General features: G+C 46.1%; 2 protein-coding genes across 19 annotated transcripts in view; one reads left to right on the top strand and one right to left on the bottom strand.

Annotated features, from left to right (window-relative positions):
- The window catches only part of BMAL1 (basic helix-loop-helix ARNT like 1), a gene marked incomplete at its 5' end in the record, with an annotated part of 98,406 nt that extends 85,177 nt beyond the window's left edge, over window positions 1-13,229 (top strand). For 9 of the 11 annotated variants that reach the window (XM_081063963.1, XM_081063960.1, XM_081063962.1 and 6 more), the window contains 6 exons: window positions 1,075-1,225; window positions 2,059-2,147; window positions 3,782-3,890; window positions 6,760-6,853; window positions 11,117-11,219; window positions 11,949-12,615. In XM_081063963.1, coding sequence (XP_080920089.1) covers window positions 1,075-1,225; window positions 2,059-2,147; window positions 3,782-3,890; window positions 6,760-6,853; window positions 11,117-11,219; window positions 11,949-12,109 — 707 coding nt within the window. In that variant the 3' untranslated portion in view covers window positions 12,110-12,615. Of the gene's footprint in view, window positions 1-1,074; window positions 1,226-2,058; window positions 2,148-3,781; window positions 3,891-6,759; window positions 6,854-11,116; window positions 11,220-11,948 lie in introns of all 11 variants that reach the window. The other 2 variants (XM_081063965.1, XM_081063966.1) reach the window with 1 other exon arrangement.
- A 112-nt stretch (window positions 13,230-13,341) lies between these two features.
- The window catches only part of BTBD10 (BTB domain containing 10), a 67,343-nt gene continuing 64,658 nt past the window's right edge, over window positions 13,342-16,026 (bottom strand). For all 8 annotated transcript variants that reach the window (XM_081063977.1, XM_081063980.1, XM_081063983.1 and 5 more), the window contains one exon: window positions 13,342-14,461. In XM_081063977.1, coding sequence (XP_080920103.1) covers window positions 14,151-14,461 — 311 coding nt within the window. In that variant the 3' untranslated portion in view covers window positions 13,342-14,150. The remainder of the gene's footprint in view (window positions 14,462-16,026) is intronic.

Below are 16,026 nucleotides of genomic sequence, written 5' to 3'. Positions count from 1 at the left end.
GGCATCTCTTGTTCAGTAGTTTTACCTGGACCCCGTAAAGATTTAGTGTGGCCCAAATGGTTCTGATCCTCTTTTCCATAAAATCCTGTACTGCCTCCAGTATCTTCCTCCTAATTCATGGCCCGGCCATACGTGTAGCCTTCTCAGAGAGAAAGCAGTATTGACCTCTTCCTTTATTTCATCATCGCCCGGGCTGGTTCATTCACCTCAGACATGCACTTCCCAAGAAGACCCTTTGTGCCACCTCCCCTGTCCTGGTTCAGGCCCTTGTGCCCACCTCCTAATTGTGACAGACTCCTAACAGACCTCCCTGCTCCCTTCTGCCCCAGCCCACCTGCTGTCTTCCGTAGTTACCCGTTTGTCCCCCGATAGGTCCATCCTGATGTCCTATCCCTGCTTCAAGCCCGCCCTCAGACTCCCAGCCCAAATGTCCTGACTGGCCCGGCCACCTCCTCACCCCACCTCCCTGCTGGCAGAGGCCCAGGGCGCCAGCCACACTGACCATCTCACTGTCCCATCCCCGCCCCAGGCCCCACTTCTCCTCGGCACTGCTGCGTTCCTTCCCCCCCGACATACACACTCGTCCCTCAAGGCTCTGCTCTGCAGAGCTGCCTCTCATTCCTCTCCTGAGGACAGGGCATAGCCTGTCCCCTATCCCCAGAGCACACAAAGGTGCTCGGTACACGTTTGCTACATAAAAGAATAGATTTGAGTAGGTGAGTGACTTCTCTGGATTCAGGGGTTCTAATAATGCCGCACCGCCCTAGGGTTTTGTGGTGGGGAGAGGACATAGGCCTTCTCGTTTGTGGGTGTTCACGTCATAGCTGATTCCAGCTGGATGTCTGTCATGCAGTCAGGCATTTCCTGGGGCCTTCATTTCACACACTCTGAAAAACGGGCAGATTCACAAAAGGCTCTGACTCAGCCCCCTCAGAAACAGCCCGTTCTCTCCAGGACCAGCACCCTCGCTTATTGGAGGGTGGGGCATCAGGGCCAGGGCACACTTAGGCTTCGGTGAGTTTAATACACTGCTCTGAGGAAACAAGAATGTTCATGGTTTCTTTGCATTTTCAGTTTTACAGACGAGAGAAAAGATTACGACTAATTGCTATAAGTTTAAAATCAAAGATGGTTCTTTCATCACACTGCGGAGTCGATGGTTCAGTTTCATGAACCCTTGGACCAAGGAAGTAGAATACATTGTCTCAACCAACACTGTTGTTTTGTAAGTGGTTTTCCTACAATCAGACGTCCCCTCGCTTCAAAGGAGACATGCCTTGGGTTCCTTACCTGGGAAAGCGGGTGCAGGCAACAGCCAGTGTCACGTCGTTTAATGCCACCGTGCTAATCTCTTGGGAAGTCTCAGGACTGGCAGAGCCAGAAGGGTCGTTAACAAAGGACAAGCTGCAGGTCTCATACCACACAGGCCCCTGCTTGTGGGATCGCTCCTGGAAACAGCAACATTTCCTTCCCGAAAAAGCAATCAACCTCCGCCTTCTCAGGCCCTGCACACTGGGCGTCCACTGTCCCCTGGAGGGAGGGGTCGGCAGTTCATGAAAGGCTCACACTGGCCTTGGCTGAGGGTGGGTGGGTACTCGTGCCCACCAGGCTGGTGGCCCGAGCCCTGGCAGCTGGAATGCCACTTCAAAAGCTGCCACCTGCTACGTGAGCAGAGAAGGGAAGGACCTCCTCTTTGGCCAGGCCTATTCCCCACATCTTTCCCCATGGTGTGCATACCCCCACCTGTGCTTAGAGCTGAGTGAGGGGTCCGCTGGGTGCACTCTTCTTCGGCAGGAGAGGAGGCCCTATAGCAGAGACCACCTCTGCTGGACTGCGTCCCACATGAACAGGAGGCCCAGGCAGGCTGTGGGGCCACAGCCGGGGTGCTGTCCACCGTGGTGTCAGACAGCGAGGGGATCTGTTGAGCCACTCAGACAGACACTTCATTTTCTGGCCTGTCCAGGTCCAGAGTGGACACCGGACACTTCGGCCAAGGTGAAAGGTGCACGGTTCTGAGCAGGCCTGACTCACATTTCCTTATTGCTGGGATGTTTACAGAGCCAACGTCCTGGAAGGCGGGGCCCCAGCCTTCCCGCAGCTCACGGCGTCCCCCCACAGCATGGACAGCATGCTGCCCTCCGGAGAAGGTAACTGCACGGCCGGGCATCGGGGCCAACAGACTTCCCCCCCAAGGACTCGGGGTCCCCAGCCACCATATTGTGTGGAACAAGGGAGGCCTCGAGGGAATAAGCACTAAGGACTCTGTCACCTCGCTTTTGCTGTTGAGCCTGGAATACCGGGAACTTGTTTTTGCCTTTCCTGAGCCTGCCTGGACCTGGGAAGCCCTTGAAATAGCAAAGTCCTTGCTCCTCTTGTGCTTTTCCTCCCTTTGTGTCGCCCAGTGGCTGTGATGTGCAGTGCTCTTTGATGACTGTCCCTGGTTCCTGTGATGGGAGGATGGTGTCTGTCAGCACTGGGTGTGGGCCATCCCCAGCGGGGCTCCCTGTCCCCTGCTCTCTGCACTCGATGCCACCTCTCTCGGGATCACCTCTGCTTGCATGGCTTCTGTCCCCACTTTTCTCCGTGGATGACTCCTACATCGGGTCTCCCTCCTGAGCTTCCAGATCTGTCTCTCCAACTGCCTCCTGGAAAGAAGCACCTGGAGCCCCACAGGCACCTGAAATGCAGCACATCCAAACTGGTTCTCTGCGCTCCCCCATCTGGTTGCTTAAGCCGGGACCTTGACTCCTCCCTCTCCCGCATTCTATCCAGACAAGAAATCCCGTCCCTCTGTCTCTCAAACCTCTCCACTGCTGTCGCTCCTTGGCCCTCCCCGTGTTGCCTGGATTACAGGAAATCACTTCCTGGCCCCAGTCTCGCTCTCCCCGGTCCCGCCCTCGTCCGTCTTCTACTAGAGTTCATTCTCCATGGAGTGGCCCTTCTAATCACTCACATCGAAGTCAGTGCCTTTTCTGTGTAAAGGCCTTTGCGACTCTTTATCCCCCGTGGATCTGTCCACATCTGTTCGTGTGGGTTCTAAGACCTCCGCGATCGGATTGGCACCACCTCTTCTGTTTCATCTCTCAGGGCTTCATCATCATTCATGTCGAATTTCTTGGAGTAGCCCCCAAGTTTTGTCCTGCCTCGCTGCTCACGTGTATCGGTGGCTGTGCCTGGAATGCTGTCCCCTCCTTATCTCTCTGCCAACCTAATTTATACTCCTCTGTCAAGACGCAGCTCAGAGTTAAACTCTTCCAGGAAGCTGCACCTGGCCCTGGATGAGTTAGTGCCTCATATCGTGTTTCCCCAAAAATGAGACCTAACCGGAAAATAAGCCCTAGCATGATTTTTCAGGATGACATCCCGGGAACATAAGCCCTAATGAGTCTTGGAGCAAACCTTAATATATAAAACCTCAATATATTTTCGGGGAAACACGGTACTTCCCTGTCCAGCTTATCCCACTTGGCTCCAGCCACTGTCCGTCCTGTCTGTCTCCCCGTTAGACTGGGAGCTCCCTGACGGCAGGCATGCTGACTGTCTCTGCGCGGCACAGTGGTACTCAGTCACCGCATGAACTAGATGCTTCCTGCCAACGTTTGGGCCTCTGAACCTGGAAGGAAATCTGAGCCTTTTCCTGCCAAGCTATGGCTCTAATGTGCCTCAAGGCAAAACCCTACAGTTGAACTTCAAGTGGATTATGGGATGAACTGGTTTTAACACATAGTAAAATTTCTTCCTCAGTTTCCCCTCTTCTCACTCTCAGGTTCCTTTGTTGTAGGTGGTCCAAAGAGGACCCACCCCACTGTTCCAGGGATTCCAGGGGGAACCAGGGCTGGAGCAGGAAAAATAGGTCGAATGATTGCTGAGGAAATCATGGAAATCCACAGGCAAGTAACATCTCTAGTTGTTCCCTTAAACCAATGGTTCTCAACCCAGGGCACCCCCATTCCCCACCCCTCCCTCCACCCCACTCCCCTGCCCTGCCAACCCCGGATGTTCTGTGATGTTTAGAGACAGTTTTGGTTGTCACCACCGGGTGGGCGGTTGGTGCTAAACATCCCTGGATGGAGACCGGGGTGCTGCTTGCTCAGCATCCTCCTGTACACAGGACTGCTCCCCCCCTCCGCCCCACCCCAACAAAAAATTTTCCAGTCCAAAATGTCAGTAGGACGGAGATTGAGCAATCCTGCCTTAAATAGAGGTGAAACCCGAACAGTCCAGAGCTAAACGGAACGTTTTAGGAGGCTCAACTTTCTTATGACTTTGTATATGACTCAAGGAGCTTCTCGGGGAGGACGCATGAACACTGACATTCCAAGCCTGCAGGAGTAGAGCTGTGGAATGCCAGCGATCTGGGCCTTAACAAAGCCTTAGCTTCTTTTCATCAAAAAGCTGCCTAGGGTTGTAATAGAAACCAAGTACATCAGTAGTAGTAGCTCCCTTGGGCGGGGCGTTTTTACCACATGAAACAGAAGGGGCGGGCTGGCCGGATAGCTCAGTTGGTTTGAGCGTGGTGCTGATAACACCAAGGTTGCCGGTTCGATCCCACATGGGCCACTGTGAGCTGTGTCCTCCTTAAAAAAAAAAAGAGATAAGGAGACAGTTTACCTGGGTTCGAGTCTTGTCCTCTATTTGGCTGTACTTAGGAGATTCACTGAACTTCCTGGCCTCTGTTGACTTAAGCCACAAAAGGGAGGCAATCTCTCTCCCCCAAGGATTGCTTTAGGATTGGGAGAGAACTCAGGAAAGTTCATCTAGTGAGTGCTCAAAAATCTAAGACTTAATCAAATCTAAGTCTGTAAGAGCAGTCATTGAGAGGGAAGTAGTTCTTATAAGTCCATTTGAATCTGGGGAGGGGAGAGGGCAGCAGCCAGGTCTTTAGGAATGCAGACTTACTGGAACGTAACCATGGGAAAAGGGAACAATGACTGCTGTTCTTCTCTGCCACTGGATTCTCTCAGAAGTGGAGGCTGGCCGTGTTTTCTCGTTGGCTGTACAGGGGCTCTTATCCCAGTGGGTAGAGGTTCTGTTCCCGCTGTTGAGGAATGATGGACATGGCTGTTTGAGTCTACTTTAGAAAGGAGGTGGGGGGAGGTGGTGTGCAGTGGTAATCAGGTTCTTATCAGCCACGACACTCCCTGTGCTTGGCCTGACACCACCCAAGAACCGTTTAATAGTCTTGACCTCAAGGATCTTACAATTGTTGAGAAGTCTATTTTATAACAGAAAAAAAGGAAGAGTGCATGAGCTGAAGCAAGCAAGGGAGGAAGGGTTTCAACTTGGTCCAAGCTTGGGTTTGTGATGGTGTTTGTTGTAGAAAATAGTGGGCATGTGAGTGGCGTATGTAGGGTGGTCAAGAGGCAAGCCACCGAACTGGGAAGAAAGCCGCTTCCTAGGAAGGAGCCACAGAGCTGTGATGGGAGAGTGCTAAGCCTCCTCAGAAATGAGGCTGAAAAGTTTGGAAGAAAATTGTAAGACCCCATTCATTGTAGGATGCTGAACAGGTGTCCAGATGTATTCATAAGCGTTACAGAAGCTGGACTGAAGTAGGAAGAGATGAAAGGGAGCATGCTTAATAACCCAGGAACACGGCCTAGCCTACAGTGGTTTTAGCCAAAAGGGAAATCAGTAATTTAAGGACTTGAAGGTAAAACAAGAAACGATGAAAAGGCAAGTCCAAGATGGGGCACCTGGGAAAAAAGTGGTTTCGTAGACATAAGGAAAGGTGGGAGATATTAGCAACTTTTCAGTCAGCAATTCGTAGCCATCTGTGTGCGCTAAGAGTGCACAGTATATCACTGTATCCTGCTGTTGAGGAGCTTAGGATCCAGGAGAGAAGGTTTGTTCACTCACACATCTACAGAACTAGGCAACACAGGCCAAAAGCCAAGACTGCTGGGCCGTGGAGGGGGCCCCAGGGGACCGAGAAGCTGCATCCATCCATGTAGGAGCTAAGAGCTGGCAGCCACACAGCTGCCATGTACTCTACCTGAACTCGAGCTTCAGTGCCAGGCCACGGCTTCCTTTCCTGAAGCCCTCAGCCTGCCAAGTTTACGTGGATGTCCAGCTCTAAGTCTGTCCTTCTGTAAGGCTGCTATGCTGAGAACTATGGCAGCTGAGAAGGGCCCGGATCATTTTTCATCACCTGGTGCCCGAGAAGACGACACCTAGACGATCGCTAGCACTACCTACTATTGCACAGCTCCCTTGCAGGTGTGGCTGGGCCTTCACTTCCTAAGCGCATTCACCAGCTAAACAGCGTTTGTAGAGAAGAGGGTAAACTATTTGCTGTGGATTCTAGCTCACGGTATCAAAGATAGAGACTAAACTTCCAAAGGCCTCTCCAGCTATGAGATCTGGCTTCTGTGAGGAAATGAAACTGGCCACTTGCTTGGAATTCGAACCTGAAATCCAACCCCTAATCCAAGGGCGTTGTCAGTGAGATGCTCGACTGCAGGGTCTGCATTCCAGATCAGGGGCCTATGGGATACATCCGGTGCACTACCTCTTTTTGTAAACAAAGTTTTATTGGAACACAGTTAGACACCCATCATTTACGTATTGTCTAGGGCTGCCTTCAAGCTACAATGGCAGACAAGGCATTGTGACCCGGTAGCTTCTATCTGGCTCCGTACAGAAAAGGTTTGTCGGTCCCTACTCTAGATCTTCATCCCCCTCCTCACCCCCATCCCTCAATGAAACACACATACTCCACTGAGAAGACGGCACGGCAGTGAAACCCCTTTTCTCTGACAGGATAAGAGGGTCATCACCTTCCAGCTGTGGCTCCAGCCCGCTGAACATCACAAGTACACCTCCCCCTGATGCCTGTTCTCCAGGAGGCAAGAAGGTAAGGTATCTGATGACTCTCAGACTGAGGCCTGTCTTATCTGGGGAGCATCCTGCCCAAGTTCTGAAATGTTGGGGTGAGAGTATATAATTACAATTGTGGTTGCTGGAACAAGTGGACGCTTTTTTCCTCCTTGAAGGAATGCATCTGTGTGAGGCTAGGTGCAGAGCGTAGTGACAGAACTAAGGTGGCTTGCAGACATCGCTGGAGGATTCTTTCTGCGTGAGTGGGGGAAGGCAGGAAGAGATTACGGAATGGGGAGCTATCGGTCGGTCCATTGCATCGAGGGAACAATTCACGAGCTTCTGTGGGGAAGGATTAGTGAGTACCACACACAGAAAACTATCTAGTTCTCTGCCAGTTTGCAGGGGAGAAAACACCATTAGGGTCTAGTGCAGACGTGGCAACAGCGGTGCTTTGGAAAGTAAGCCAGGCTTTTGCAGTTACAGCGTACTGGGGGATCTGCCGCCTCGGTTTCCTGTGATGTGACAGCATGGGTTCAAGCAGTTCATCAATCGTCAGCGCCAATGAAGAGCCAGACTGCACTATAAATAGGCTTAGAAACCACTCATCTCTTTCATTTTTGCCGGAGAACTTGCAAGCCTAGGCCCATGTTAATTGTAACCCATAAACCTATTTACAGTGCTTGATGATGGTAACAGGTTAGGACGCCCCAAGGGCGATCATCTTTACACACATAGCCTTCCTTCCCCTACGTCCCAAAACATACCAAGGACGATCAGTGATTCACGAAGAGGGACTCCTAGGCCAGAAACTGGATCAAAAGCAGGACAAAGGTTTTCAAAACTGGGCTGTTCAGAGGCTCAGGTTACCAGCGCCTCTGTGGTGCCGCCAGGTGGGATGGGGGCAAGGCCAGCTGGTGAGAAGGGTAAGGTCAGGACTCCTGCTTCTTCTACCAGGTCAGCTTTACTTCTATTTTATATATGAACTTCTGTAAAAGTTTGTTTGAAGTAAGGTTTTGCTCCTCCCACAAAAGGTTTCAAAGTCAGTAAATGAATGGGTAAGAGCATGGTCAAAATAAGGTAGACTTGGGTTTGAAGCCTGGCTTTGCCATATGCTACCTCTGATCCTGTACAATTTCTAAGCCCTAGTTTTCTTTATAATGGAGTTAACACAGAGTGGGACAGCCAGCATCTTTGCATACGAACTCCCGTTACGAGATAATATGGGAACGTGCCCGGCCTTTGTTAATGACTCTGAAAATAGCATCGATAGACGGCCTGGGCTATGTACACCCCTCTACTGCCTGCCTGCAGCCTGTGCTCTCAGCTCTGTCCTTATACCCCCAGGTCCTTCCTTCACATTGGATCCACTATCTCCTTAGGGTCCTTCCTTCACATTGGATCCACTATCTCCTTAGGGCGGTCTCCACTTCTCTACTTCTCAATTCAGCTTTTAGGCACTTGATTTCCTGGTATTACCAAGAATCCTACCATTCTGTTTGGTAAGGTTATACACTCCAGTATAATGCTTAAATATTACTCAGGGAACTTTCTATACATTGTCTCATCCTCACAACTTTATAGGTGACAAAATCCAGGCTCCTAAGTGTTAAATGATTAGCCCAACATTTGTTACTAAGTATGGTTCCAAACTAAGTTCAGGTCTCTTGACTTCTGATTCTTTTCACACCAAACAACTGCCAGAGATGTAAGAGTGTCCTCTGCATCACAAAGCCCCAAGTATTTTTAAAGCATTTATGAAAAAATGTTCCTTTTCTTTGGGCTTATAACAGTGGGCCTGGGAGAAGAAATTCTGAATGCACTCTCAAGTCCTTAGCAGCAGGACTTGTAAGACCAGCCTAAACAAGTTGGAGTTAAAAATGACAGCAGCATTAAACAGTACACCGAAGCCACAATGCTTCTTCCAGCCCTTCCCAGTCACTGTCAAATTTGGCAGGTCCAAAAATGAGCTGCTTAGTCTCCCAGTTGTTTCAGTCAGGGTTAACTGAGACGGGGAGGCTAAGTGAGCCTCGGAGGTGGCGGGCGAGTCTGGGCATCCAGGGGCACTGAGGCAGGTTCAAATAAAGCAGCAGTTCCCTAGGTGCCATCTGTGCTCTTTTTCAGGAGGAAGGGGGACCAAGATCCTTTCAGGGCTCTGTGAAGTCCAAACTATTTTCATAATGATGCTAGAACATTTTTTCTCATCGTGTTGATCTGTGAACCAATACTACAAAAGCAATGTTGGGGTAAAACTGCCGATGTTTTTGCAAAAATCAGGTCAGGGGCACCAAACTATACTAGTAGTCATATTTTTACCACCATAAACTCGCAATAGAAATTTGAAAGGTACTTTCATTTAAGAATGTCCTTAATGAAGCAGTAAAAAAAACAAACTGCTTTTATATAAAAATAATCCTTGAGTAAATCTTTATAATAGTGTTACAAAATGGGAAGTAGGCATAAATCGCCGGTGCTGAGTATCGAAGTCTGGTTACCTCAGGGAAAAGCACTTGTGTGACTGTTTGAGCTCAACGAACTGCTTTTTTCAGGACACCATTTTTACTACCGTGTTTCCCCCTAGCCGGACCATCAGCTCTAATGCGTCTTTTGGAGCAAAAATTAATACAAGATCCGGTCTTACTTTAGTATAATATATAAAGAACAGTCTTATATTAATTTTTGCTCCAAAAGACGCTTTAAAGCTGATGGTCCGGCTAGGCCTTACTTTCGGAGAAACATGGTATTGCAAACTGTTATTCAAGCTTGGGTATTTAGCATACATTTTTTTTGAAAGTGAATGAAATGAATCTGTAACTTCATGGAAAACAACTGACAGTATTTGTTGCCAATGATGAAATTTTAGCTTTCAAGCAAAATTAGAATTTTTGCAAAACTTGTGTCTGTTCCTTTGAGCTTGACAGCTTTCTGAAACTTAAAAGGTACTTCTGATGATATGGGTACTATTAACAGTAGTGATGTTTTGACGCTGTATAATGAAATATGTCAGCATTTGGAAGATCTGAATAACTCAGTGAACTAATATTTTCCAAATGGACAATGTAAGATGTTTTAAAATCATACAAAGGTAAAAGATCCATGCTAAGTGCCAAGATATACCAATGAATTTTAACGTAACAGTACAAAAATTTCATTGCTAATGGTTTCAGATTCCACGGTGCAGCTAACCTTTTGAGAAATTTCCAGTTGTTAAGTTTTGATGTAATATCAAAGAAAAATACCCCAATTATTTGAAAAAGCAACTAAAATATACGTCCTTTTTCCGACTACATATCTATGGGAGACCAGATTTCCTTCATATACTACAAACAACATAGCTATGCAGACTAAATGGAAAAGAATATGAGCATCCAGTTAAATTCTAAGCCAGACATTTGATTTTTTTTAATGTAAAATGACACCTCTAATTTTTTCGTTGTTTTGGAAAAGTCATTTTTCATTAAAATGCTATTTGTGTTAATAGGTTTATGTTTTTAAAATGTGTTGGATTTTAACTTCAAATATAGTAAATATTGATAAGTACAGCCTACAGAAACAAGTTCTTTGAAGTCCTCAATCTTGAACTGCAGAGATAAACTTGTAATGCCACCTACTGGCCAGGCCTGAAATTCCTGCCTCTCCCAAAATCCAAGCAGCTACCACTTGTTTCCTCACCTACATGCAAATGCTTCTCAAAGCCTTTTCTGTAATGTAACTCAGCCAGGGAAAGGAGGCTGGGAGCAGACAGAAGGAGAGTTCTGCTATTGAGGAGTGATAATAATGCTTCCCAGTGGCCTAGCTTAAGAACTGAAACCACTGGCTACTGAAGTTGGCACCTGTAGTGTAACGGGTGAGAGATTTACTTCTAGTGTTTTGTTGCTCATTTGTGACTCCTCAGAGCTGTCTCTCTTCAGTTTGTTAACAAGCCCTTATTTCTTCTTCAGCAACATGTGTGGCTGTTAAGTTTCACTCTCTCACAGGGACCTGCCTGGCCGGGCTCATGGAGGTTTCGTCCTTGGCCTTGTGTGATCCGAGGTAATTGAATGCTCTAGGGATTTTACTCAGCCTTTCAATTGCCTGTGTCAGCCGAACCTACTGAAGAGAACAGTTTTGGGGAGTTTTTTCCCTTTACTGTAACCATTCTTAACAGTTCTTGTTTGAAATCACCTAATAGGAGACTGAAGCCATTCGAAGCTCCCCCCCCCCACCTTCCTCTTTTCAACGTGCTTCATTTTCTTGGTGACACTGCATATGAGACTTATTGAAAATGTTGGTAATGTGCAAACTTCACTTTTGTTTGTAGGTTTTAAATGGAGGGACTCCAGACATTCCTTCCAGTGGCCTACTACCAGGGCAGGCTCAGGAGAACCCAGGTTATCCGTATTCTGACAGTTCTTCTATTCTCGGTAAGTAGCACTTACTCATTTCCGTTGCAGGGAGCTTGCAAACATCTGGCACAAAGTTAGTTTTAATAACACGAATATACCAAACAAGCTAGTTCTAGATAAATTTGGTAAGAACAAAGTAAAGGTTTAAAATTTGTCTTACCAAAAGGTTTAAAAGTTGACTTTCATCACTGAGTTCTGGTGAAAGGTCCAAGTTTATGTGTGGAACTCGGGGAGACGGCAGCAGCCTGGCCAGTCGGCTTTCTCCCACCACTTGGGACAGAATCTCTCCAAAGGAAAAGCAGATGAAGGTTCAGAGATCAAGTCCAGAAGGGTGATCAATAAGCATTTCAGAGGGTTCAAAGTTATTGAGGGAGGAAGAGTTTGCTTCTCTCGTCCCACCCATCTTTTTCTTACCTTTTTAGATCTTTTTTTCCTAATCTCTACCTTATTTCTTTCCTTCTGTAACTCCGTCCTTGTAATCGGTTATATATCAGAATATTAAAATGAGATCAACTCAAATGCTTTCACTCTTTAATGAACTTGAAGCACTCTGTTTCTCCAAAGTGGTTTCTTCCCTCTGAAAAATTCCAAAGTTAAAAACAATACGGCAGCGCAGCCCCAAAGGTAGCCTGTCAGCCTTCTCCCTCGACTGTCCAGTACAGCTTAGGCAAAGTGCGCGTAGGAACGGCGTACGAAAGGCACACACATGTGCTGTTACCACCAACCAGGCTTCCTCTTCTCCCACAGGCGATAACCCTCACATAGGCATAGACATGATAGACAACGATCAAGGCTCCAGCAGCCCCAGCAACGACGAAGCAGCAATGGCAGTCATCATGAGCCTCTTGGAAGCGGACGCTGGGCTGGGTGGCCCTGTGGACTTCAGCGACTTGCCGTGGCCGCTGTAAACACTACATGTTGCTTTGGCAACACTACAGTATCAAAGTGCATTACTGGTGGAGTTTTACAGTCTGTGAAGCTTACTGGGTAAGGAGAGAACAGCTTTTATGTGCTGTCTTCATAAAAGCCATCTCAGAGCCATTGATACAAGTCAATCTTACTGTGTGTCACTTCAGACAAAGTGGAACTCAGCCTGCTCCAGTGTTTCCTCATCAGTGATTATCGGGCTAGCTGTGAATCGCTTGCATTAACTGTATATTTTGGATTCTGTTTGTGTTGAATTTTTTAATCATTGTGCACAGAAGCATCATTGGTAGCTTTTATATGCAAATGGTCATTTCAGATGTGTGGTGTTTTTACACTACAAACAAGTCCCCCATGTGGATATTTCTTATACTAATTGTATCATAAAGCTGTTTATTCTTCCTTGTAAGAATCCTTTACTATAAATATGGGTTAAAGTATAATGTATTAGACAGTTAAATATTTTTAATAAATGTTTCCCTTGTTCTATAAATACTGTTCACATTTCAAATAATTGGAAAACAAATTAGCTCCAGGGCTGGATCACCAATTTCCTACAGTGAGTCTCAAGGACGACCCATGCCAATAACACTTATGCCTTTCTGGCCTTCCTAACAAGTCTGGGACTGACATAGTTTCCCTGTGTTAAAAGCTTGGCTGTATTGTTAAAATAGTTAATCTCCAAATTGTTGCAATTTTAATTTCTGAGAACAAAGATGTTACTGTTTAAAGACAAAATTCAAATCCTCTGAAATTACAAATGCAAGATTAGGTGTAACAAATTGGCTTCTCTACAACTCCACTACTCCTCACTTGTATGGCTTCTAACATTATGTGACCCCGACCTAAATACTTTGATTCCTCCTTGAACTGGGCCACAGAATATTAAAAAATAGTTTGTATGAATAATATGCTAAGCAGAACAGTAGAGTATAATGGAAAAAGCCCTGAACCAGTGTCAGAAATTGGCTCTGAAAATTAAGGTTACGGTATGACCTAGCAAAGATATGTCACCCTTCACATCAGGTGGAACTAGAAAATATTCTCTTTTCAGATCTAACACTGTTTGGATTTATAGTATTTTATAATTAGTAAGGAATCTAAGTGCCTCACCACACATATATGAAATTGGAGTTCTTTGAGCTACTGTTTTCTAGTTAAAAGAAAGGAATTCTGCTAATTATGAGACTAAAAATGGTCAAGGTTATAAAGTTGATCAGAAACATTAAAACAATGGAATTTTATTTTGATGAAAAACTCGAGTTTACAATCATTTAGTAAATGAAGAACAAACACTTCATTTTCGTATTCCATACCTCTTAAGAAAAACAATCATTAGTAAATAAATATCTGTGAACAGATTAAGGGTAAGGCAGACTGCATAAACCACCCCTGCTGTCCACACTCCCTGCATGTGACTCACTCTGACAGGGTGAAAACGGCACTGGAGATAAACTGAAAAGATATGGGCACTGAATCTCACTCTAGTCATTCAAATAAGCCCAATGATAAATACTCATTTTTTGCTCATCATGGGCAGTAAACTATACACTTTCACTGAAGGAATACTTTGATAGAAGCACTTAAAAGTTATATTGTGCATCACAACTATAAAAATGGCTTGAACAGTTCCATTTAACCACCATTTATAAAGTGCAACTATATAATATTCTGCATTTTATCTGGGGTGTGACGAATATCAATCTAGACTGAAAGGACACCAGCTGCCAATTTCCACTTCTGAAAAGATTTAGGTGTGTGAAAAAGGACCGTTCCCCCCCATACAAAGAACCAATTTCACAAACTTACTGGTAAACAAATACATTTATATAACGGGAACCTCTGGATGCTGGAGTTGTACTCATTTAAAAAACCATTCCGCTACCTTTGGTCTTTAAAAAAGCCCACACTGCTGCATCCTAGACTCGTGCACGTCATGATGAAGAGCCGCCTTGCAGTGCAGGAGGAGGAAGATGGCGACGGCAGCGTGAAGAGTAGCATGCTATGGTTTCAGGGACATGAGCATCACAGCACGGGGTTCTGTGCGTCAGCTTCGAGGTCATTGTTGCCTGAAGGGGGCTGGATTGGGAGAATATCCAGCTCATCCACCTGCGGAGTTGGGTGCATGACGACCAGCTGGTCCTGGGGAATGTCTGCGGCAGCTGCTGCAAGGTTGGTGATAGATTTACTCTTCACACACTGAAAGTCTACGTGCCGACTCTTTCCCTCTTCCTTCTCCCAGGACATTCGAATAAAGGGTCTTTGGACATAGTTGTAAATCACTTCTGGGCGGCCCCCAGGCCTTTTCTTTACTTTTTCTTTATAGGTAGGATAACCTGGAGGAGAGGAAGTTTTTAAAAACTGAGGACGCCAGCGCGCACACACATGCCCCCCTCCCCTACTTCTTACCCAATTTAGCCCAGAGGGCTTTTCTGCTGTAGCTCCTGAACAAACAAACTAAAAAGAAAGAAAACCAATTTCCCATCCCCTTGGTCATCAGTGCAACAGCCAGAAACTGAAATCCTACTCATGTAATTCACAAAACCGTCCACCACCATCCTCTCAGCTACACAATACGCTAACCACCAGAAAAGCGTTCCTTAAGAGCATGGAGGGGGTGGGTCCCAAATAAAATGGTATCTAGTGCATCTTGGGCTCTGTGTATCCTTCATATCCCTGAATCCTTCTCTTTACAAGATTATCTGGCCTCAAGGCCTAAAATTGACTGCCACATTCACCTTCTACTTTCCTTAAACCTAAATCTCATCTTTACATTGCTCTGGGTTTTCTTTCCTTTTCTGGTTCAGTGACAAAAGAGCTATAGAGCTCTCCAACTTCACTGGTTCTAGGTATTTCTGCACCTAGATCAGCAAAGCCAGTATTTTAACCCCATATATCATTTTAAAGTTACTGCTCCCAACAACGAAGCAGTTCATTTAGATTGGCAATTCCAAAGCAGCTTTCCCTCATTAACTGTATCTTCCTCCTCTTGTATTAGAAGCACTGAAAAGTAACAATAAGGACAATCCTAGTTTGGGAAACGTTTTAGTCATTTACCAGGGAAGGCAATTTCTCCAAAGACATACTCTCCTTAGAAGTTATTTGAGTCCTTTCCCTCCTTCCTACTAGCAAGAGTTGCTTGTACAGACCAGAGCAAACATTTTCTGTGCAAGGCCAGAGAGTAAATATTTCAGGCTTGTGGGCCATATGGTTTCTACTGCAACTATTCAACTAGGCCACTGTAAAGTAAAATCAGCCACAGATGATACATAAATGAGCATGTCTATGTTTCAATAAAACTTTATTTATAAAAAAACAGGCAATGGACTGGATTTGGCCCATGGGCCATAGTTAGACCAGAGTGAGAATCAGAAAATAAAAGAAAGTCCCTCACATAGTAGGGACTCAGTGATTCCTGCATAAGGGGATGTATGTAGGCATCATTGTAGCTAGTATGTTAGGCCACGTGTGGAGTGCGTGTGTGTAGTTGAGGTGAGGAGGGTACAGTGGCAGGCAGAGCTGAAAACATTTGCAAGACCTTCTGCAGAACGTTTTCTGCATTCCAGTCAACTACCACCTGAAGGGCAGTGCGAGAGATCAGAAAGATCCCATCCTTTCCCTTGTCCTGGATTCCTCTTGAACTATCAGAAAATCTTTAAAATTTCCATCTCATCGTATTCTAATCTGTCCTCCATACAGAATCAGCACTTGCTTAAAAACTACAAATAGTTTCCTCAGGATTAAAGGGGAAGGTGCATACTCCATACCACAGTATATAAGGCTTTTTTATAACCTAGTTTCAACCTACTTGTCATCAGGCTTCAGCTCAGATGTCTCCTCCTGACAGACCCGTCCCTATCCTCCCGATCTCAAGTTGCTTTCCCTCTAGCTCTGAGACCAA

This window comes from Rhinolophus hipposideros, assembly GCF_964194185.1.
Source record: "Rhinolophus hipposideros genome assembly, chromosome: 10".
In the NCBI taxonomy this organism is placed as follows: Eukaryota; Metazoa; Chordata; class Mammalia; order Chiroptera; family Rhinolophidae; genus Rhinolophus; species Rhinolophus hipposideros.
Note: the sequence above shows the minus strand (reverse complement) of the source record. Positions and strands in the feature narration are given on the sequence as shown.